General features: G+C 32.3%; 1 protein-coding gene across 2 annotated transcripts in view; it reads left to right on the forward strand.

Annotated features, from left to right (window-relative positions):
- The window catches only part of Clbn (Nuclear export mediator factor NEMF homolog Clbn), an 85,449-nt gene that overhangs the window by 7,875 nt on the left and 52,267 nt on the right, over window positions 1-25,307 (forward strand). For both annotated transcript variants that reach the window (XM_014422670.3, XM_067050253.1), the window contains 4 exons: window positions 6,652-6,854; window positions 12,831-12,964; window positions 22,152-22,309; window positions 23,249-23,437. In XM_014422670.3, the coding sequence (XP_014278156.1) occupies window positions 6,652-6,854; window positions 12,831-12,964; window positions 22,152-22,309; window positions 23,249-23,437 (684 nt within the window). The remainder of the gene's footprint in view (window positions 1-6,651; window positions 6,855-12,830; window positions 12,965-22,151; window positions 22,310-23,248; window positions 23,438-25,307) is intronic.

The raw sequence follows: 25,307 nt of genomic DNA on the forward strand, positions 1-25,307 counted from the left end.
ATATTTTTAGTTTGAATCTTATTTCGAACAAGAGGGGGGTATCAGATTTGACAAAGAATGTCCTATTGAATGTATTTTAAGTATAATTTACTGGGCCTCCAAATATACAGAAGATATTAATTCAGGTTTAGTTTTGGTCCTTTGTCTACTTGTATTATTTTTCGATCAAGGGAAGGTGTTTGAAGAGAATTTGTGGAAGTTCATTTAAAAAACTTGTTAATGTTTTATTGGATTTCATTTTTTTTTTTTTTAAGACTACAGTTGTTAGTACATTTAGTTATTATAACAGCCGTGGCAAGTAACAGCTACTATTTTTATCTCTTATTCAAATGTCTTTGTATATTCATAAGTATTAAAAATTTAATTATTGTTTAGAACATAAATTTTGCTTTGAAAATATGTATCAAATTATAGTGAAATGTGAATTGGTTTTATCAAACTATATTTTTAATATGTATTGTATTTCTATGTAAAGATGTTATTGAACATGTATCCGTAAGCATGAACTGAAAATGGAACAAAATTTCAATTGTAGTAGTCATGAAAAAAAGTTGGTACTTATATTTTGTTATAGTATTGAGTTGTAATTTTTGTATGTGTATTTGTAAACAGTTACTAACTCAGTGGCTTTTTTTTTTTACCAAATGTGTATTTAAATTATTTCGAGTAAAATTGATACTCAGAATTTATTAGAAAAAAAAATATTTTGAGTACAAAATAATTTTTTTTACCTAGAGAGAAGGAGAAATGAATGAAGAGAATCCTCTTTTTGATTTAATAGTATATTTTTATGTATGAAGGGTTTTTAATAAGTTTTTATTATATTTATCGTTTAAATATTGTTCAATTGCTTTGTTAAACCAAAAAGAAAGCTAACCAATTTTGTTCAATCAAATATGGAGTGGAAAGAGCGTTATTCAAAACAAAGTAGATGGCAGAGCGTGTCTTGCCAAAGTTTGTTGAATCGCGGCCATGTTGAGCAGATTCAAATATTTTATAAACTTTATTTTAACTTCCCATCATATTTGAACTTACAGTACATTTAAGAAAAAATAGTAGCTAAGAATAAGTATTAAAGAAAATTATTCATAATGGAAATCATAAGAAAAAACTCAAAACCATAGTGCTACAATCGATGTTGAGAACTAACACCTAGAGAAGGGAAAGGAAGAAAACTTGGTTTTTGGAATTCAGTCGTTGTTAGGCGGGATAGGGAGAACGTATCCTGGATGCAAGAGGTCATAAACATCTTTTGTCTTCCTCTGTGGGACATCTAGAAAAAAGAAGACATCGAAGAGTCACCCAAGAAGAATAAGGGACTCTTTGTTTTTGGATCGCCTGGTGAGAGGACGTCTCCTGAGAGCGGAGGTGAAGAGAATCTTTTATTTATTTTAAATAATTTTTGATTATTACAATATATATATATTTTATTTTATTTTTTAATTTTCTGCTCCGTTTTGGTGTGAATTGTGAAAAACTGTAAGAAATTGTTTTTGGGGGTTTTGCCTTTAGGATGCATTGGATCAGAAAATTGCCTTCTATAAACTCTTATGCATCTGGTTTTTTCATCATTCATCATAATTCCAACTTCAGCAACTCTTTGAAGCTCAAGAAATACATTGCTCATATCTGTAGAACTTTTCTTAGTGATATCCATATCAACTGACAAAGCTAGAATAATTGCTGATATTTTGAACACTGTCTCTCCTATCTAAATTCTTGCTTTTCTTACTACATATTCCAGAGCTTAGTTAAATAGTATGCATGAAAGATGGTTACCTCGCCTTATCCCTTTGCATCTATAAAAGCTTTTTTATGCCATATGTCTTTCACTATACTGAATAATTTACCTGGAAGTTCATTCACTCCTGGGTCCTTATTAAATTTTTTTACTGTTGAATAGTATTCTCAATATTTTCTGGATTAGGCAGTTCAAGCTCACCTATTTGTATCTCCTTATTTTGTTTTTTTTATTTTGTATTTTTATCTCCTGCCTATTCCCTTCCATCTCCCCGTTATTCAATAAAGTGTTAAACTGATTTTGCCATTGCCCAAAGGCTTACTTCTTATATTAAGCAGATTCCCTTCAGCATCTCTGTAGACATTCAATAAAGGGTTAAAGAAGATATCTGTCTAATATTGATTTCCTGGTAAACATTTCTTACTTTCTTGGAGTTTTGGATATTTGTTTTTATGACATTATCTTTCCCTTATACAATTGGTGTTTTATTTCAGGATCTTTCGTTTCAATTCTTCACAACCCCTTTCTACCCCCTCATACAGATCACTATCATACATCCCCTCTCTTTCCAATAACATTCAAAAACTTACATTCTGCTATACCTAACCTTTGTATTGCTTTCAGACCTCACAACACACTATCTAATATTTACACTAAACTAAAAAAACCCTATCCCTCCTTTCGGTATGTAAGCCATAGGCGAAACCGAAAATCTCTTATATGACTGTATCAAACAACATAAATATTCTGTTACCTCACATAATCATTCTGCCTCTAAACTTTTGGAACATTCTCTTTCTTTGAATCATTCCTTCGATTTTGAAAAACGTCTATACTTGCTACAGTTCGTAACCATGACAAAAGGCTCATCTCTGAAAGCCTCTATATCCAATTAGAACCTTCTTCTGTCTATTTAAAAACCGACAAGCACAAGTTATCAGTAACATAGTTAATTTATTAAAAAAGTAATTTTTATAATTTTTTTAAAAAAATTTATTTTATTTTTCCGCCCACTTTATAACGTATTATTTCACTTCTTAAACTTCTCTCGTTTTCTCTTTTTAACTGTTATTAAATACCCATAGCACTTTGTCATCTTCCGGTACTTCGTTATCCTTGTACATATATATATTTTTAACATTTTCCAAAAACCATTTGTCGTCACCCTCTCACATGCTTTCTTCCTCTAAATATTTTCTACTTTTTACTTTTTATTTTTTACCCACTTGTAACGTTTCCTCTTAAAAACACTTAGTCATTCTTGTAACATATTTTTTAATTCGGAGTTTTGCCGTTATCAGTGCAGAATACCACTTGGCGTTTGCTTTTCAAGCTAACAGGTTCGTTTTATTCTCCTTTTTTCTTCCTATCTTTATTTTACCACCCCTTTTCTCATTTTCCTTACTCACGTTATTAGTTACGTTCACCATATATTGTTTTCAAAATAATTTGTTTTTTCTTCTATTCATTTCTTTTGTTAAACTTTACTTATATTTTGCCTCTTTATTATTATGGTTACATATATTTTCTTTCTCTCAACTTCATTTTTCTTTCCATATTTCAATTTTTAAATTATTAATAACTAATATATTCATATTTCTTTGCATTATGTAACTTCATTTTTATTTTATTTCCTTAATTATGTTATTTTACCTAGTTGTTCAATTACCTATGTATACATTATATTTTCCACTTCTCTCATCACTTCATTTTATTAATTTCATTCTGTAAAATTATTCACTTTATGTCATTCTGTTTATATTTTCTTTCACCTTTTTTATTTTTTATACTTATTGGTTGTTATCTTGTTCTGTTCTTAGCTCTGATGAAGGCTAGAAACTCTAGTCGAAACTTTGGCACAATTAAATTAGTTACATTAACTTATTTGTGTTTCATTTTGACTGCACCCCCAACCATCTTCTCCTCGTACAAGTCATCTTATTTATTCTATCTCTTATTTATCTTATCTATCTCTCTTAATTATTGGGGTCTAGAGTTCAACAGGACATAATCAGTTTGGTTATTTATTTCACCATTGTTTAAGTCCTATGTATTGTTGCTGGATGCACATGGCATGCCTTTTTCATTAATTGCTCAATTTCTTAACCACCTATCCTAGAAATAATATGAATAAATTATTTAAAGTAAGGTAAATGTGCATCCTAATAGAGAGCCTCCTGTACTTTTAATAGTTCTAAAATATAGTTATATTTAAAAAACGTTTTCTTACTAAAAACCAGTAATCATTATTTTGTGTCTTTACTTGGCAAATATCAGGAAAACTGCTATTCGTATAAATATTGGAAACTGCTTAAAGGTATATTTAATTCTTTGAGGATCTTCCTTGAATATCTTTGAACAGCTCTGATCATCTCAAAGACCTTTCTTCTTTTAAGCCTGTTGATAGTGGTTTTCATATCTAGAATATCTAATTTTTCAAACTTTTGTTTCTTGAGTTGAGGTCTTCATTACGGTCTAAGTCTTTTTATTTATTGAGTTTCCCTTTATTACCCCTGAGTGTTTCTCAGAGTTCATCCCTTTCTGTTGGCTTTTTATATTAATGACCTTCCCCATCACTTCCATCACTCTGAATACCATATTTATGCAGATGATTTCCAAATATACCTCTCCTTCCTACCTTCTGGTAAATGTAGTAGGTTCCAACCATCTCCTTAAAATAGTTCCTCCTATTCCAACCCTGTTACTAAATAATAACCCCATAAACCTCTATTTAACCATCGAAAACCTTGGAATCACCTTAGACCAAACCCTTTCCTGTAAAGACCTTGTCTTTGATATCTCCCATCGTACTTTTTCTACTTAAAGGAACTAAATCACCTTAACTCTGTAAATATTTATACTTTTAATTGGTATCACTCTGTAAGTATTGTTTAATTTAATAATATCATAAGTTTACTTTTTTATGTTTTAAGACCTAAAAAATACTTTATTAGGCATTAATTACTCTATTTTTTTGTTTTATAATTTACTCTAAAGCTTTAAAGCCCATCAAATTTTTGTTTAGTGTTATTCTAAAGGGATGCTTACCGGAAGAAATGAAGAATTTATTATTATTATTCTTTAGAAGCTGCTGCAATTGTTTTTTCCTGTATATTTAATGTCTTTTCTCCTGATTCTTTCAGTCTGCTGTTATGGTTGCCATGGTGAAATAAAAACACTGACGATATCTGCTTAGACAAGGGGTGTTATGGTTGTCATGATGAAAAAAAACATGAGCGATATATGCTTAGACAAGTGGGCATGGTTTTGTTTAGGTGACTGTTTGGTTTTTTTGAACACGTTGCGATTGTACAATATGAAGTGGTGATAGTTTATCAGGCCCTGTGTCTTGACTGTTTATATCGAAATATCACCTTATAAGAGATGTTATCGTTAATGTTTGGTTTTGCTAAATTATGGTGTCTTACTGCAATGGACGGTCATTAACACTAGAAGTGTGGATATAGATATAGTGGATATGTACATAGTGTGTGACATTTCTTCAGCCCGTCCTGGTTAGGAGAGTGGTGGCAGGGGTCATCTTCATACTCCTGAGGAAGGTGAGACGGTGACCGGAAAGGAAATATCAGACGACCTTGTGTTCTGCCAGGAGTACACCCAAAGACTACGTGGGGTTCGAATTAAACTTTATTTTGTTTTTATTTTATATTCCTCTTTTGTATAATAATGTAAATTTAGTTAATAAGGCTAAGCATTTAAGTTAAGGTTAAGTCAACCTATAAGTTTTAATTGTTTTATTAATTGATAAGAATTCTTTTTTTCCTTTTTCATCCTGTTTACATATATTTCTTCTTATTATTAAACTTTTGTACATATAGTTCTGCTGTTCTTTCTTATGCATATACACTGCTTTTGACTTGTTAATTTACCTATTCTTTTTTTTTTTTGTTGTTGTTCACTAAATGATGACGAATTATTATGATAATTCAACAGTTGGGTTGGTAGTACCCCTAGGTTTTCTGTTATCTGCATGTAAAGGTATTTACCAGTGGTCATAATTCGATAATAGTTTATATAGCGATATATTGTAGTTATATTGTGGGCATATTGTTTCGGGGTTTTTGTTATTTCCAAGGGGAAAAATAACGTGGCGCCTAAGAGCAATTTATTCTTTATGGTTTCCCCCCCCCTTTTGCGAATATTTTGTTATTCTTTAACTGACCCCCTTCTCCGCTGAGCGTGGGAAAGTATAAACGATAAATATGTAGCTAAAGATAAGTCAAAATTTGCAGTTATACTGCCAAAAGTTACTTGCATTTACTTATTTCTAATTTTGTGTTACACTCTTTCTTTCCTGATTTAGGCATAGATTATTATGTTGTTCTGTTTGTCTTTTTCCTGAGGGCTGTGTATTTGTTCAGCTCTAAACGAAAAATTTCTGTCGGTTTAATGTCTTCATTAGTTACAAAATCTATAATTATGCGTTGTTTTATTTAACCTCAAAATCATTGTTAATCAATTTATGCTCAGCTTTAGTTTTTAATTATTGAGCCTATAGAACTACCTGTTGTATTAATTTATTGATAGCAATGAAATTACCCAAATCTTTCCTTATAAAATTCATCTTATAGTCTTTCATTATGTACAGGAATGGCACAATTTTCCAGAAAAAATGGTACTTAATTTAACTTACTTCTATGTAAATCCATAATTATTCAATCCTATTATAATCATATTTTTCATATCCTATTCAATCTTAGTGCTTAAAAGAAAAGTCATCTCACGATCTTTATTTAACACTGATTAGAATTAGTTTAGTTTCTCAATAAGCCAGTTGAACTAACTATCCATATGTGTGTGTGTGTATATATATATATTGATATATTGATATATTTATTATATATATATATATATTTTTTTTTTTATGATACCTTTGTTTTGTATTTTAGCTGCGGAAGCATATAAGCAACAAAAGAATGACTTACATTCGGCAACTTGGCACTGATAGAATAATTGACATGCAATTTGGAACTGGAGAAGTGGCATTTCACATAATATTAGAGCTATATAGTCGTGGTAATATTATCTTAACAGACTATCTATTTAAGATTGTTTCTTTGCTAAGACCTTTCGTCGATGGTGATTCTCACAAGTAAGTAGTAAATAATTACTATTACAATTTAATTTAATTTTTTTTTGCTGATAATCTGTATAAAATTTATGTCTGTTGACCTTTCCTCATAATAAAAATATGTTTTCCCTGAATATAAACCAAATCCAATATTTTGAAGGAGTAGAGGGAAGTAGAACTACAAATCAAAACAATTATCAAAATATGTTCAATGTACTTTTATAATAGTAAAGTTAACCATAATATTAAAATATTAAAATTAATTAATTATGAGAGATAGTTGACCATGGATGACATGGAGAAGATAGTTGGGTGAGCGGTCAAAATGAAACACAAATAAGTGGTGTAACTTATTTAATTGTGCCTACGTTACGGCTAGAGTTTCTAGCCTTCATCAGGGCTAAGAACAGAAAATATTAAAGAATAACAACCCAACAAAACAAATAATTGTTTGCCATTTAATATCTATGAAACATAACTCTGTCTAGTGAGATTATGTTCTAACCCAGACCTGTCAGCAAATTATAATTATCTGTCAAATTAACTTATTCTTTTATATGTATTAGATTAAAATTAGGCTAAAGATTTCTTTCTTGATATAAAGCTACCAACAGTTTTTCAGAACTCTAAAACTTCTGTCAGTTTAAGATGACTTTATATTATAGTTATAAATATTAGATGTACATTTATAACAGCCTAAAAGATTTTACTTGTAAGTCTCTTTGGAAATTATTGTATTTTCAAAACAATTTACTGGTTTATAATTGAAATTAGGGAAGTATATTTTCTCCAATGACTAGTTTTAACGTTTAATGACAAAATTTCTAAATTATTAATGGTGGCTTATACTTTTGATAATCCAGAGATCTTACTGTGCAGAACTTAGTATTATTGGCAATATCTGATGATTATCTGAAGAATCCTAAAAATCTGTTTGATCAAAGAAATTAAAAATGGTTGGAAAAAGCGTGGCTGCTTGGGAAAAGAGGATGAATTGGACACCAATGTTTTGGATTAAACAGGTCAGATAGGCTGCCCTTGACAGCCCAATCAATAGCACTTCTGCTGCCTTTTGTTCCCTAAAATGGTTTGACCTATTGATTTTCACTTATGATTTCTGAAAGAATAAATCCGTTTTGAGGCCATCTGTATCAAATTTAGTAAACACATAGGACAACTTCCTGTCTTTAAACAATATTCTTCAGTCTACAATTTTTACTAGGCAATGGAATAATTTGTGATTGAAAATCACTTTGGTGTGTTATATTGCGTTCAAGTGTGGTTTTTGTTTAAAAATAACTTTATCAAGGGATGTTGGGCATTCTGTGTCTTGCTCATCATCTAAACTGCTGTCTTACAGATTTGAACTGTTGGAAGTAGAAGCAGTTTTTTTTATGTGAAGACCTATTCTGTAATCTTCCATCACTATCCATTGACAGCTGGGATAATCTCAAAGACTTTCCTTTATTTTGTGCGGAGAAGCCACATTACTAATCTCTAAGTTTCCTGTGAAAGAGAACAATTATGATCAAGCATGGGGGAAGCTCCTAGGAAACTACAATAACCCTAGAGTACTTGCCTCACTATACATACAAAAGATCATCGATTGTGAATGTCAGGGCTACAAGAAATGAACTGGAACGATACAATGAATTCCTGGTTGAAGTGGCCGACAGCATAGAAGGATTCAAGACCCTGGAACTTGTTGCCTTGAGATCGCTCAACACAACCACAAGAAGAAATTTCGAGCTATCTCGCGCCACCACTAGGATATTTCCTACAGCAGATGAGGTGATCAAATTTATTAGGCACCGAAAGATGGCCATTACAGTGTTCAGTGACTTTGCTTCATCACATTCTAACCAGACTGAACAACCATCAAAGGGATACCAACATCCACGAGCCCTGGTAGAGCTCAAATAAATACCGAGCTGTGACCTTGCACACTACCAACTCTGAAGGGAAGCCACAACAAGGCAAACAGACACCACCACCACACGCAGAAGCTTCCATGTCCTCTACATTAAATCTACGAAAACTAGCAGTTTGGTCGTTCTGTCAGACTAACCATCTGTGGCCTCACTGCTTTCAATTTAGCAACCTCCATCCAGCAGCAAGAACGACTAGCATTTGTTGAAAGTATTAAATGCTGCCGTAATTGTTTACGCAGTGGATATGTTGCTTCTGCATGTAAGTCTAGGTGGAGATGCAGATTCTGCAAGGGGAATCATCATAGCTCAATTCATGGTGATGAATCCATTCCAGCTAAATATCACACCTTTTTAAAACAGGGTTCCTCTCATTTCAATCCATCGGAAACATTCATCGGATTTATTTAGACTCCTAATCCATGCTGTGAGTCCACAAGTACCATTCTGCTTGCTACCATCCAGCTCTACATTATTAACTTAGATTAATGTAGATTGATTCTTGCCACGGGAGTTTTAGATTCTGGAAGTTAACAGACCTTCATTACTCACTCTTTGGCATCCAAAATAGGCACCATAATAAATAAATACCTAGGCCGCCTTACTGGACTTGGGTGTTCATCAGTTTCAACCCCATCCGGCTCCGTGTCATGTTATATGAGGTCGCTCTATGACCAAGATACATTCGCTACAGAAGCACTTGTGGTTGAAAGCATCGCCCCTCCTATATCCAACATAACTCTTCCTAAAGAATTGTTGAGAAAATTTTCCCAACTTAGACTTGCCGATAAATACTTTCATACACCCGGCAATGTAGACATGGTCATTGGGATAGAGCTTTACCCAACGCTAATCACGGGAACTCCCTTCAAGGCTGGCATAAGCGACCTTAACTTGCAGTCAACAGTATTTGGACTGGTTGTAGTAGGAAGAGTAAACATCGAACCGTTCTCTTAAAGCTTCTCACTTTTCACCGAATCCCTAAGCTCCATACAGGCTCAACAGCAACAACGATCAAGAGAAAAGGTTCCTGATAGGACTAGAGATAATTATCAGTCCTCACATTATTTGAATAACGAAGTTCAACTATGAAGGGAACAGTCAAGGAATCATGATAGAGGGAACATCATTCAACAACTATAAAAGTTACATAATTCATCCATGTTTTTCACAGGTGAATTACTTAATAGTGGTCAATTCACTATAGACCAACAAAGACACATCTATAATTGTCCTTATATCAGTGATCAGCATTTAACACCAGCTCAAGATTTTTATAAAAGAACTACTTCACCACAAACTGGCTCAGACCTTATATCACGGTATCAGCCTCCTCAAGAACTAAACAATAAACAACCTAGTTTTGGCTGTTGTACTGAAAGTTCAACATTAACTACAACTGGTTTGTCTTTGCTTGGTGCTGTAGTAAACAATGTATCATTATTATTTCCTATGGAGTCCACAGATACTACATCAGCAGTTTATGAAGCAATGAGCACTACTTCTGCTTCATCTGCCTTTAATATAACAAGTGCTTCCAAAACTCCTTCAATGCCCAGAGTTTCAAATACTATAACTACACCATCAGTTTTTGCAAATCCTAGTACCCCTAGTTGCTCTATTTTTAGATCATCTAACACCACAACGTCTCCATCATGTTTTGGTTCAATAAGTAACCAGGAGAGTTCCATTTTTGGAGCAACAGTTGCTCTTTCTTCATCATTTTTTGGATCTCCTGCCACAACATGCTCCTCTTTTATAAATCAGTCCTTCACTTCTAATTTTCGTGGAAATTACAGCTTTGTCACTTCTTGGACTGCTACTTCATTTTTTTCATAAAGCAATATATAGCTCTACTCTGACTACAAAAGTGGTTTTTGTTCAACCAATGGTTTTTCAATTCATTCCAGCAAAGATTTTTGCTCAAAGATCTTTAGAACTAGGAGCCTTAGAGTTAGGAATGGGGCATTTCCCCATTTAAGGGCTTTATGTTAATTTTTTGATTAAGTTTGTTTCTTATCATTATCCATTTCTTCTTTCTTGGCACAAACACAACACAAACAAAAACAAACTAGAACCAAACATAAAATAAAATAGCTACTTTAAATATATTATTTTTTGTATTAAGGATTTATTTTGTTTAAATAAGTTCTTATTTTATTCATCATATCCAATACAGAAAATAAACCTTACAATTTTATTCATATATCATTTTATCATATATTTTATTTATATATTGCTGCCATTTTGACATGATTTGTTTACTGAATGTAATGCAATCTGTAAGTTATCTATCTTGTTAATTATTGTCCAATTTCATTCATTTTTTGTTCTTATTATTCGATATATTAATGTTATTGTAATCATATTAATTATCTCCATGTAACAAATTATTGTAATACTCCATTCATCTCTGCACAACTTGTATGGTGTTAAATTGATCAAACCAGGCTCAATTTAGGTGGGCAGTATGTTCAGGGAACACTCCCTGAACAAATTTAATTCAATGAAATATATAAGACACTGCTAGCTCATGTGCTGCTCTCTGTTGGCCGAGTTGACCAACGGCCATTACCTTGAGAACTAGAGAAGTGAAGAGACTATCCACTATCTTAACTTTCAAAGGTTAAAGAATTTTTCTACTCTTGAACGCTTCATTAGCGAAATGGAGTAGAAGAGACCAAGGATCTGCTGGCCCTCTGGGAGGTGGAAAGAAGAATGGGATAGCAGAATTAGTAACCGCAACAACACCCAACAATCATCTCACAGCAACAGCAAGAAGAAATCCATTGTCCAAGAAGAGTCGGACGGCTCAAGCTCCGGTGGATGGATGGGATGGTACAAGATGCACGAGACCTGCTTGGAGTCCGAAATTGGAAGGCAGCAGCCCAGAACCGAGCCGAATGGCGGAGGCTCATAGAGGAGGCCATGACCCATCGCAGGGTTGTAGTGCCTACTGGTAGATAGATAGATAATAGTTTAACAGTTTTATGTGTATTCATTAGTCTAGAGTCCAACAACTGTTTATTCCAATAGTGTTTAAATATATTTTTTGTAACAATATACAGTCCACTAATTACAAATCAGTAGCAGTATTATAATCATCAATATCTGCATACTCTGGCTGCATCCCAGTTTTCGAAAGTCATCAACCTATTGAAAGTGCCACTCAATAGATTTTTCATATTTTTTCGATTTTCTCAAAAACAGCTCTAACGATTTTGACTAAGCTCTGCATGTCAATGAACAATTAAATGGTCTTTAATATCAGCTGGGTCTTATCCTCATTGAAATAATGTGACCGGGGGTTAAATTATGAAGTTTTGAAAAATCTTCATCTAAAGTATCTTTAATTTTGTTTATTTGAAAAAATTAAACAGTTCTCATTGTTAGCAATAATAAACAATGATTTGGATAAATACAAAATATTTATGAATAACTAAAGGAAAAACATAATGAAATCTTGGTTAAATGAGTAGCTAGAGGATGGTAATCTCGTCAGGGTACTATTCCTGTAGGTACGAAGGTGGAATGCAAGCCCGGAGAGTAGCCAGCTGCCGGATCATGCAGGAAGGTAACTTCATTCTACCGGGTACTAGTCCTGTAGATACGAAGGAGGCCTTATTTGCTGTCCCAAGAAGGTACTGTTTTACCACAATTGGTGGGATACTGATTCTACTAACGATACAAAGGCCGGTGAGAGTCACCGCCTTACTTGTTAATGATTCAGTATATTCTTTTTGGTAAACTTTATTTATTAAATCAATATATTTACATTTATAATACTAATTACATGTTTATATATAATATTATAAAATTATTTACATTTTATCAAATAAGTGAACACAGTAAATGGCTAGAAAAAACAGGTGGTGCTCCAAGGTGAAATGAACTGAAACTCTTCATCTTGGCAGGATGCCATAATAGTGTTCGTACTGGTGGTCCCTGATAGATGGCGTTGTTACAATAATATTAAGCATCATTATGAATATTAAAAAAAAAATCTTTATACCTTATATATTATACCTCTTTCTATCTATTGTAATTTTATCTTAATTTCCTTTTTCAGTTATGCTGTACAGGAAACATACCCAATTAATCGTATTAAAGATAAAACAGTAATGTCAGCTATTAATATTCAACAGATTATATCATCATCTAAAAGAAGCATGACTATTGCTAAAGCATTACTTCCTCATTTTGGTTAGTATTAAAATTATTATATTTTTTCTGTTGATTGTAATTTATTTTTTTATGATTGAAAATTAAAAAGTAGTACCACAAATAAATTTAGATAAAAGTTTTACTCAGTTGTTGATCATGAAACACTTGAAAACCTGTGTTTAAAATAAATTTGTTTGCCCAGTGCTTTCTTACAGCATTTCTACCAATTAAAGGGGTTTTGCCTTCAACTTCCTTTTCCATATATATATAAAGTTACGGTCTGAGTGAAATGTCAGCTGACAAAGGTCATATCAGATGATCAAGTTGATCAGCTGATCGAACATGTATAAAGGTACTGAATTCAATAAAAGCCAATTTTGTTTACGCAGTCAGGGAGTGTTATTCCGCTAACCTTTTCCGTTCTTTATTAGTTTTTTAGTTTTTCCCCACCTTCACGTGCATAAATCGAAAGTTATTTTTTCGTGCAATAAAATGAAAAAGATTATATTTACAAAAAATTTTGAAATTTATATTTTGAAAAGTCACAAACAAACTAGAACCAAACATAAAATAAAATAGCTACTTTAAATATATTTTTTTTCAATTTCTTGAAACTGGTATTTATTTATTAAATAAATCAAATGGTATCCTTGTTTAGTCTCAACACTCTTTATTATTTCAATAGTCCAATGTATTGGCCAATTCGGCCATCCTCAAGGACAATCTAAACATTTAACAGATTAGTACACATTCATTTATAACAATTATAACAACAACATTATTACTAATAATATAACACATACCTTCAAATTTATTTTATTTTTATTTATTTATTTTATACCAGATCGGCCTGGGGCCTGTTTCATTATGAAAGCTAATAGTATTAGTTCAAATTACAAGTATAGAAACAACATGTTAATTACACTAATACTTATTTTTTTCATAATAGGTTGTGGAACTTCATGAACCGTTTTTTGATGTAATCCTCTATTGACTCCATTTGTAATTCCTGATGCAATTGGCTATTTCTTATGAACCAAGGAGCATTAACTGCGATTCTTATGACTTTATTTTGAAAAGATTGTAATTTTTTCCTTTTCCTTAAAGATGCCGCTCCCCAGACTTCACAGCTGTACATATCAGCAGTGACCTGAGAATTGTTTTATATATAAGAACAGTTGTTTCTGGTTTTAGCTTAGAATTTCTGTTTAGGATAGGATATAGTATTGCTAACCTTGCGTAGGTTTGATGTTGATATGGTGATTCCAGGTAAGGCGGCGTATCTTGGTGATTCACTGGCAGAATTCCATTTCACATTTTTACCTTTGAGGATTAGTTCCCGTGGGTCTGGTGGGTGTCGAAGAGTAAAAACTTTTGAATTACATTTTTCAATGTTCAAGCTAATCATCCATTTAGTGAAATATTGTTCTAGAACATTAAGGTGATTTTGCAAAGTGTTTCGAGCGATTATTATCATGTTGAGAGAACACAGCTGTATCGTCAGCGAACATAGCTATAGAGGTGTGTGTGGACTGGATGATGTTGTGAAGGTAGGAGTTGAACAAAATGGGAGAAAAGACTGAACCTTGTGGAGTGCCGGTATGGATTTGTCTAAGGGTAGAATTTTTGTTATTTATTCTGACAGAAAATGTTCTATTGTGAGGAATAAGCTCAGAATATTGTATAGGTATTTTGGAATGCCTGCTTTCTTTAGTTTATATAGGAGACCTCGATGCTAAACCTTATCGAATGGTTGTTGGAAATCCAAGAGCGCTACCAGGGTGTGTCTCTTTTTTTCGAATCCGCTAGTTATAAACTCCAATAGTCTTGCCAGTTGGATGAGAAGTGGAATGACTGTATTGAAAACCGAATTGAAAATCAGGAATAATTTCGATGCTCTGAAAAAAAGAATTGATGTTTTTTTTATAACTGATTCCAGTAATTTTCCAAAAATTGGTAATAAACTGGTAGGTCTATAGCTGCTGATTTGTTTAGCGTTCTTACCAGGCTTGTGAATTACTATGAGTTCGGCTTTCTTCCACATATCAGGAAAATATCCAGTACGAAGGCAACTGTTAAAAATTGACATGACGAAAATAACAGCTTTCCTGGGTAACATTTTGATTGCTAAGACTGGGATCAAATCATGGCCAGGACTTTTCTTTACCTTGAGCTTTTTAATCATGTCCTGGATTTCTTTTGGGGACGTGAATTTAGGTGGGAGCTGAACTATTGCGAGGAAGAGATTTAGATATTTGTCAATTTCATCAGTGACTAAATTCGGACTTATTCCTCTATTGGAGAATGTTTTCTCAAAGAAATTAGCGAACACTTCAGCTTTTTCAGTGTCACTGGTAATGATTTCATCATTGTCTACTAGACTTAAAATTTTTTCACGTTTTTCCAACAGACATCGCATAGCCTTCCATAATGAATGATCATTTGGGTCTAAATTTTCCACATATCCCTGATATTTAGATGCCCATTCATCCAGATCCTTTTTAGTTTCATGTTTGAGGTGGTTCCATTTGTTTTTGTGAACAGGGTTTCTAGTGTTCCTACTTCAGAGTTTCTACTGTCTCCTTGTGTGATTTTTTTCTTTAATGTTTAGCAGTATTAATTTTGGGCAGCTGCCAGAAAATGTTTTTCCCCTTAAATGGAAAAGTCGTACAGTCGCCTCATGTAAACTGTTTGAGACCGACTCATTTAACGTTGTTATACTTTTATCTATTTTTTGAGCGGTAGGGAAATTTTTTTCAGTTCAAATTTTTCATTGACAAGAATTTTGTACATTTCCCAATCGATCACCTCATTAATGAGAGATTTTCTCACCGTTTCATTTTTTATCTCAGTTGAGGAATTAATTAATACAGGGATATGGTCCAAATTTAAAGCTGTGATCACTTAAGAAGAGAGAGGAAAACTAAAATTTTTTGTTAATACAATATCCAGAATGTCAGATTTACAGCCTGGTCTGTAAAGCGTAGGATCATTTGGTCCATGTATTTGGATATTGTGCCTTGTGCAAATATCAAGTAATGTATTTCCTCTAGAATTTGATTTGCGGCATCGCCAGTAAATGTTTTTACAATTTATGTCACCTTAAACTAATGTATGGTTCCCTGGTGGTAATAGTTTTAAAATTTCATGTTGAATTAGTTTTTTATTTGGAGGTTTAAAAACTGTTGTAACTACAGTAGAAGGAGGCGAGTTTAAACGAACCGAAACAACCTCTATATTAAATAGGTTGGTAATGATATTTTGATTATTAAGGCTACACCACTAGAAGGAGTCGAACAATCTCTGTCATTGTTTAAAATTTTGTAACCTGGGATCTTCAATTTGATGTTTTGGGATAAATGTGTCTCAACAAGCTATATCGATGAAATTTGATTCAAGGAAAATTTTAAACTCATTTCTTTGAGAACTTATGCCATGAGCATTCCAGTTTAAAATTTTTAATTTTCTTGACTCCATACCCATAGATGAAAAATGTATATATGAGCATTCGTTGAATAATATATGATAATACGGTCATAATTTGTGGTAAATACGGCTTGATAGCTTCGATTATAATTTTAGTTATTGAAGACAATAAATTTTCACCATTTATTTTGTTGTCTTGATTAACTGTGGACTGAGTTTTTGGTTCTGGTTGTTTTGATATTGATCTAATAATATCAGCATATGAGTTTTTTGAAGTGATTTTCATGGCTGGCCTGCTTGAATTAATCTCAGATTTACGAATATTTGGTTCTGATGGTGAGTTTATTTTATTTTTAAGGATTTGATAATATTTACATCCCCGGTAATTAGCCGCATGAGCTAGTTCGCGATTTACACAAAATGGCTTATCCGTAAATTTTAACGGGCACTTTGAGAAATGGTGTTTACTTGGTGAGGTGTGCTTTGCACTTAACACACCTCGGTTCTAAATGACAATACTTCTTTGTATGACCGTATCTTTGGTAATTAGTACACATAGGAATTTCAGTGTCTTTGTGTTTGGGTTCTACTATAATTAGGGCAGAAAATAAATGTTTAAGATTAAAAATATCTTTAGCCTTTTCGTTGTTTTTAAGAGATACTGAACAGAGTGGAGTTGGTTTTTGTATCTATATTTTAATATTCTAGATACATAGGGAACTTCGAATTGTTTTGGATCTAACTCGGCCTTTAATTCATCTTCTGTTATACGATAGGGAACCTTCCTAATCATTACGTTCAAATATTTATTTTCATCCATAGAAAATGTGTGGTACTCAATTTTTTCTTCATCATAGTACTTAGTTATAGTTCTTTAATCTTCGATATTCATTAACATAATTTTTATATTGTTACCGATTAGTTGGGTAGTGAATGGTCTGATGCACAATGCATCAGTTTAACAATAGCTTGTAATTATTAGCGTTATGTAGGAATATCGGAGGTATTTTTATTGTATTGGGCTGAGCATTCGGGTTAGTATTGTTATTGCTAGTACTTGGTATTGCTCTAGTATGCTTATCTGAGGAAAGGTCGATTTCTGATAACATGTTAAATGAGCCGCCCACCCTAGCTTTTAAAGGAGTAATTTCCTGGTTATACTTACCCATTTTTTTAATGGGTGACTGGGTCTGAGTTGAATCAATGTGTTCAAAATTTCTTTTTTTTAAACTTGATTCTTCTGATTGTAGGTCTGCATCAGATTTATTAGCGGTAATATGTTTGAGGTTTTGGAATAAATCGGGCGAAATGTTTGATTCATCGCCTGATTGCATGTTATAAATAAAAATAACAAAAAATTATAAAACAAAACATGAAAGCATGAAAAAAAAAAAAAATGTCTAGTAGACTGCATACATGCTAGAATAGAACTGCACTCTATAAAGTCGGTGACGAAACTGGCTTCAAATATAAATTTTCACCTCACACCAAAATTTAAAAGTTATAAATTAATGTATAATAAGCTGTTAAGTGTTTAGATTGTCCTTGAGGATGGCCGAATTGGCTGAATTGTTGGACTATTGATATAATAAAGAGTGTTGAGACTAAACTAGGATACCATTTAATTTATTTAATAAATAAAATTTTACATTTTGTGTCATCTAATATAGTGGTGGTGTACCCTATTTTTCTAGATTCTCTGATGTTTTCTGTATTATTCTAAATAATATTATGTTCTCTAGTGACGATCTCTGTGAGTAGGCCCTCATATCTCTTCAGCTCTTTCCCTCTATTAGTCCCCACTTTACTATTTATCATCCCAATATTTATTTTACCCAGTAGGTCTTGGACACTCAAGTTATGTGGTGCCACTTCTCTACTATTCTCCCTGTGAATCCTGTCTATGATTTTGGCTCACTGCTTTTGCTAGGCCATCACATTACCGGCTATTTCATCCTCTCCCAGCAATGTACCTCAGTGGTCCTGTCAATTCCCACGCACCATGACTGTGTTTATGGAGTGGTTATATGCTGTGACTGCCCGTTCCATTGTGTTGTCACGTTTCAGTCCCCTTTCTAGCTGGTACACTCGTAGGTGGTTACTTAAATGTTAATTTAATGCTATGGAGTGGCTCTATCCATCCACAGCTCTTTAGGTGTTGGAGTGCCACACCGTTTCCATTATTCTCATTTCCTCTCTAATGCTTGGATTGTCTGATTCTCTCCCACTGTCGGAGGAAATTCTGTTGGGCACACCATAGAATTGGAACTATGTCCGAAGGGCTCATGAAACCACCTCCACTAATTTGTCCTGTACTGGGTATGCCATGGCCACCTTACTGATTACATCAATCTCTGTGACCCACCTATAGCCTTTCCTTGTGAAAGAATGCACTGCGTGAACTACACAAGGTCATATTCCATTCCCGATCATATTTTGTCCTGAGGTACACCTCGTATTTTTCAAGAATCTTCTGGATTATGTGTTTCATGCTCCACCAGAAATATTAGTGGTTAGCAAAGCTTGTAGGTTGTGGTTACTAGTGCTTGTAAAGTCTCGTTCAGCCTATGATGATTAGTTTTTCCTTGGTGATATACCAAGTTTACCTCCTTTTCATATCCCGGATCTCACAGGGTATCTATCATCAATCTATGCTGATCTTTTCTGTTTTCCATAGCTGTTGGATCTTTCCCATACCATCGCATTTCCAACATATAAATGGTGGATGTTACCGGCATTGATTCTTTCAATGTTCTGCAGGTTTGGTCTTTAACTCCTTGTTGTGACCAGATCATCAAAATGATACTACCACCGTACTTGCTATGTTCCATCTTCAGCAACCTTGTGGTTTTTGTCTTCTTAATAATCTGGTACCTCTTGTTGATTATCTCTTTAAGTACCTCCATTTCTGTCGGTCTTTCATCATTCAAACTTTCTTCTGTGGACGTTGTCTCCTCCCTTATCTGGTTTTCTGTTAAGGTCTATTGTTGTTTTTCTTCCAGAATCCACTCCCTCATGAACTACCTTTAACTGCGTTTCTCCTTGGTCATCTTCTACTGCGTTTATCTTGATCACTTGAGAAAGCCAATCTGCTACATTTTCCTTGCCAGATTTGTACGTTATGTGTATGTTGTATTGATTTAACAGTTCTTTCCACCACGTGATTCTTGCATACAATTTGTTTAGCTTTCTTACCCATTGCAGGGGTCTGTGATCCATCTGGACCCTAAATCATCTTCTGAACAAATAGGGTCGGAAATGCTTTATTGCCCAAACGATTCTCAATAGTTCTCATTCTAAGGCGTTGTAATGTGCTTCTGTTACTGTAAGTTGTCTACTAGCGTACGCCACGGGATGTTCTCCTACCTCACCTTCCTATGACAGCGCGTAGTTGCTAGTGTCTGTTGTCTGTGTAAATTGGTTTTGGAAGTTAGGAAACACTAGTACTGGTTTTTTCTGTAGCTGGTTAATACATTTTCGAATTTTGTGCTCAATGGCGGCATCATTACTTTAAACTATCCTCTCTTAGCTAATTATTGATATGTAACAGGTATTCCGCCATATAAGGGAAGAAGCAGCAATAGTAGTTTTATTGCCTATAACGACCTCCTGATTCCTTTTAGCATCGGGGCCGCTATCTGATATAAGGCCGCTACTGTGTATATGTATAGGTATATGTTTCGTATGATGCCAAGAGGAATCTTGTTTTGATTTGTCTTTATTCTCTATTACTTCTATGTTTCTGCTACTTTCTGATTTTTCAATTTTTTTATCATTATTATGATGCTCTCCACGTCTTGAACTGATTGAGTCATTTTTATCAGCTCTATTACTTTTTTTTTCCATCATCTTTTCTCCTATCTTTATTCCTTCTACTACGTTCTTCACATCTGGTCATATATTTCCTTTCTTCTTCAAGTCTACATCTTCTATTAACCCTCTTCCCTTTTTATCTTAAATTGTTAAAAACACTTCCAAACTTTATTGATTCCAGGTTATCCCTCCCTGTGACCACCAGAGATAAATTTAATGAAATTACCAGATAGTGATCTGAATCCACATTTGACATGACTTTTGCCTGACATTTAGTAGTGGTGGTTGGTTTCCTTAGTCGTATAAGTATTATTTGATTGTAATATGGCTCATTGGATTTTTTTGTGGGAGAAAATTATACTTCTTTTGATAACTCTTAGTGGTGGGGAAATTAGACTTAGCTCTTCCTACCATAAATCTTGTGCACAAACGCATTAATAAGTTTTGTGCATATATAACTTAGATATGGTGTGTCTTTTCTTGGTAATAGTCCTTTTGCCTGCCTATTCTACTTCTTGGTTAGCAACCACATTTAATGTTGTACTGGCATGAATTTTCAATTTATATTTGTTAGAGAAGACTAGATTACCAATATGAAAACAAAAAGTTCCAATTTTTGTTAATGAATTTTGGCTAAGATTATTAATATAATGACAAAACTTTATTAACAAATTTTATAATGACAAAGTTACTGTCTCACATGATTACGGATACCCATCCTTACAATCAATCAATATTAGATAACCTATAATAAAAGTTGTATTTAATTTAGGAATCTTCTTATTAAATGCCTTCAGTAGGAATATTTTAAGCAAAAATAAGTTGTGTAAAAAAAAAGTGGAGGAAATGGACAGTGGGAATATGACAGTTGCTATGTCGCATCCTGGAAGCATGTGTACGTGTGATGTCCTATGTACCTATTTCGCTCTAGTATATCATATAATACCATAATTTAGAATTAAGGTAGTGATTGCTATGATAGGATTTTTATGTTTTCACATATTTTTACTTGACCATGATATCTGCGATTCCTTACTAACTGAAGATGTTTCAAGACATTTCTGGCGAAAAGAAGCCATTTTTATTTCACATATTTTTAAATATTTGACCTTTTTTACATATTTTTAGGTATTTTGTCCTGAATCACATATTTCCTTAAATTAATTGTAAATACATTTTTCGGAGCAACTACGTAAAATTCAAGAGAACGCACAAAACTTAAAGGTGAAATTTATCATTTATCATAAATAGTGCGTAAAAATTCTATATCTTCATCTTTGAACTCAAATTAAAAGTGGCAATAATAAATTTTCACACAGAATTACATCGAGAATTTCTCAGAATCAATTAAAAAGAGTACGGGTCTTATTCCTGTAGCATTTTTCTAGAATTTGTTTTTTACTCCTCAATCCATTTCTCTGTTTCCCCCCTTCCCATGTTCCCTTCTCTTCTTAGTCTTATTTCACTCCCCAGTCAGCATTTAGACCTTTTCGAGTTAAATTGTTTTTCATTGTGTTTTAACATTATTTTAGCATGCCTAAAATTAAGTTAAAGTCAAAAGATATTTTTCTAAAGTTTTTCTTTTCTTTTTCTTTTTAATAAGGATTATTCTTTATTTCCATTTATAATTTGTTCATAATTCATTCTGAGTAATTATTAATCAATTAGTTTAATTACAATTACTAATTAATGTCTTGTTATTGAACAGCTATGTTTTCTCTAAGTACATTTTTTTGTACCTATTTTAACATAATTTCTTTAAAATATTATTCATATAATATATAATAAATACATATTTATGTAACTTTTTTAAGTTACGAAATTACTAATTAATTAGTAATTTTTATTGTTGAATAATACATATTTTTTAAAATATTTGACAATTTATTATCACATATTTATGTACATATTTCGGATTTTTTAGCACATAAAAATCCTATCCCTACTCATCACTTTAGCATTTGTTTAATTCTTGTTCTTATTATAGACTTTGGGTCATCATTAATGGAGCATGCCCTGATAAAAGCAAATTTTGATCCTGAAACCAAAATGAAATATTTTTCTGATGAAGCATATAAAAATCTGGTAAAAGAATTAATGGTAGCTGGAGAATTGATGATGGAGTTAAGTAACAGAGGTAGTAAGGTAATCACATGATATTTTAATATTATATGTTTTGATTTCTCATCTAATTTTATTTTTACTTTTAATACTTTGTTCTTATAAAATTTTTAAAAAAAATTATCGTATGTGTGTGTGTGCGCGTACACGCACTTGTATGTGTGAAATTGTGTATATAAGGTAAATTGGTAGATGTCTGGAATGTTACACACATTTTCTAGATCAAATTGACTTATCAGAAATGCCATATCTATCAATTTACATTTTTTTTAAGAAACGGCTTTGACAATGTCAAGTAAAATTTTTATATCAATGAATAATTAAGTAGTATTAACATCTAATAGGTCTTAACTTCCTTGAAATAGTCTGGCTTAAATGCTGAATTAAAAAAAAAAAAACTTATTCTGATGTATCTTTAATTTTTTTAGTTTGAATTGATTAACCATTTTTCATTGTTATTATTAAGAAGCTATGGAAAATATAAATAAACGTTTTCTTGTTTCAATAATTGTTTCGACAATAGTCAGATTTTATTTTTAATATATAAGAGATATATTGTAAGAGGAAGTATTGGCATCATGAATAATATACCAAATTTCTGTTTTGATTGGTATAAAGATTGATTTCATTTCGTTATAAAGTAGTAAGTGAAATTCATGTGATAAGCACTGTAGATGGCAAAATTTCAGAAATGAAATGAATTTTAATACCAGAAGATGGGGAAACACCCTGAAACATTGTAAAATTAAATATAAGTATTAACTAATATTCTGAAAAAAATTTCTTTCACCTCACTATCTTAATGAATAAAGAATAAATAATGTCCTAGAAAATAATCAAGAATATTTATTTTTACTTTTTGAAGCAATGATAGAAAGTATTAGAAATATATCCTTTGAATGTTTTTTGTTTTCTTAAATTTAATTCTTCTTTATTGGTTAACATTTTAATTTATTTTTGTAGGGATATGTTATTTATGAAACAGAGATTATAAATGATAATGAATCACATCATATGTTTGAATTCAGTCCATGCTTGTTTATTCAACATGAAAAATTTAAAAATAAATGCTTTGATAGTTTTAATGAAGCAGTTGATGAATATTTTTCTAAAGTGGAAAGTCAGAAAATTGAACTTAAGATATTTGAGCAGGTAGGTTTAATTGTTTGTGTTATCTATTATTTTTGTTGTATTTAAAAAACAAAAATGTACTGGGTGTAAACATTATTAGTACTAGAATTTAGGGTTCAATTTGTCATATCAACTGCCTGTAAACATTTTTCAAATTCTCTATTTTTATATTCTTTGAGTTTTTCTATAAATATGCTTATTTTAATATCAACCCTATCTACAATACAACATCAATTAATAGTTGTTTTTGTTACTAATAATCTTTTTTAGTTTAAGTTTTAGCTATTTAAATAATAGCAATAATTAATAACAACAATTGTGGTAGTAAAAATGTTATGAATTGAAATAAATTACTTCTGATACAAATGAGATATGGCTATGCAAGAGGTTCGATGTACAGGGGAGGGAACATTTAGTGAATGGAATAATATTATATAGTATGAAGACTAACTTTAAGAGAATAGAAACATAACTGTAGCGTGGGTACTAATTTTCTGTTTAAAAATAGCAATCCTTTATGATTTAGTCCTGCTCTATTGATTATTGTAGAACAGTGGTATTAAACAGGAAAGGAGGTATTGAGTCCCCCTGTCTTAGGCCACTTTCCATTCCAAAATATTCTAATCATCCTCTACACTTTTCATAGCTGATAGCTCTTCCCATTGTGTATTTTTTCCATTTGAGTTAATTAACTTGGCAATACCAGTTCAAGCATGGTCAATACGAGTTTACTTCTTATAATTGTGTCATAGGTTGCCCTAAAATCAATAAACAACATCCAAGTAGTCTGTTGATATTCTTTCATTGCTGCCTTACCCTGACTTGAGTGGAAGTGTTAAGATTCATTTCCTTGTATTACCAAGAAATTAATATTATCTGCTTCAGGTGGAATTGAACCCATATCTGTTCAAACTAGGTACTGTGGGACCCTCACACCAACTTCCTTGACCATAATAGCCTCTAGTGTTTCTATTGGTACATTTATGTAAAATATTATCTCCATATATCCACTTTTTCTGAACTCATTGATGATGAGGATAAATTAAATGGCCAGGGTAAGTCCCAAAGTCCAAATTTGTTGTTGGAAGTGAACACAACCTGGAAATATGAGTAGCTTCAGAAAGCTGGCTCCCATAATTGATGGGGAGTTACAAAACACAAAGCTGGTTCTTTGCAAAATCTGAGGAGGAAAAATCACTGTTTAAAGTTTTTAAACTTGGCAGCCAATTACAGAAAGCAAACAACATCTTACTATTCATAACTGAGACTAGCCTACTGTTACTGTATATTTTTCTCAGTCTACACCGATTAACACCTTAAGCTGTAGGTCAGTCTTAGTGTACTGATCTGCTTTTTCATAGGGGTCCATGGCCCATATAAGGACGAACCATAGGAAGGACTGAACATTTACTAATATCTCTTCTTTAAATAAACCTTGAAAATTTTCTCTGGTGTTATTTTAGAGCTATTTCAATGGAGTATTTAACTATTATCCTTATTACTATAAACTTATAGATTTTAAGTTTAAAAATTTGTTAAAATTACTTGATTTGCAATGCTTTTGTATATATATGTATGTTTTAAATATGGAATATTACCAGATTCATTCTTTCTTCTAAACACATAAACAGTAAAATGGAATTGTAAAATATATCAAATAGAAGTTAAAATGATATTTTTGTCAATTATAATTTTTAAAAAATTCTGATTCCTTGTAAAAACAATTCTTTTATTTTTAATTGTCATGTTTAGCTTATCTTCCCATTTTTCACATATGATTTTATAAACTAATTTTAGGGGTATATTAGTAAATAGTGAGACTGCATCATGACTGATCATAACCTCATCTTCTTCTATTTTTAATGAGGTATAGATAGTTGACCATAGATTA

Source organism: Halyomorpha halys, unplaced genomic scaffold (genome assembly GCF_000696795.3).
Source record: "Halyomorpha halys isolate HHAL.00 unplaced genomic scaffold, Hhal_1.1 Scaffold385.1, whole genome shotgun sequence".
NCBI lineage: Eukaryota > Metazoa > Arthropoda > Insecta > Hemiptera > Pentatomidae > Halyomorpha > Halyomorpha halys.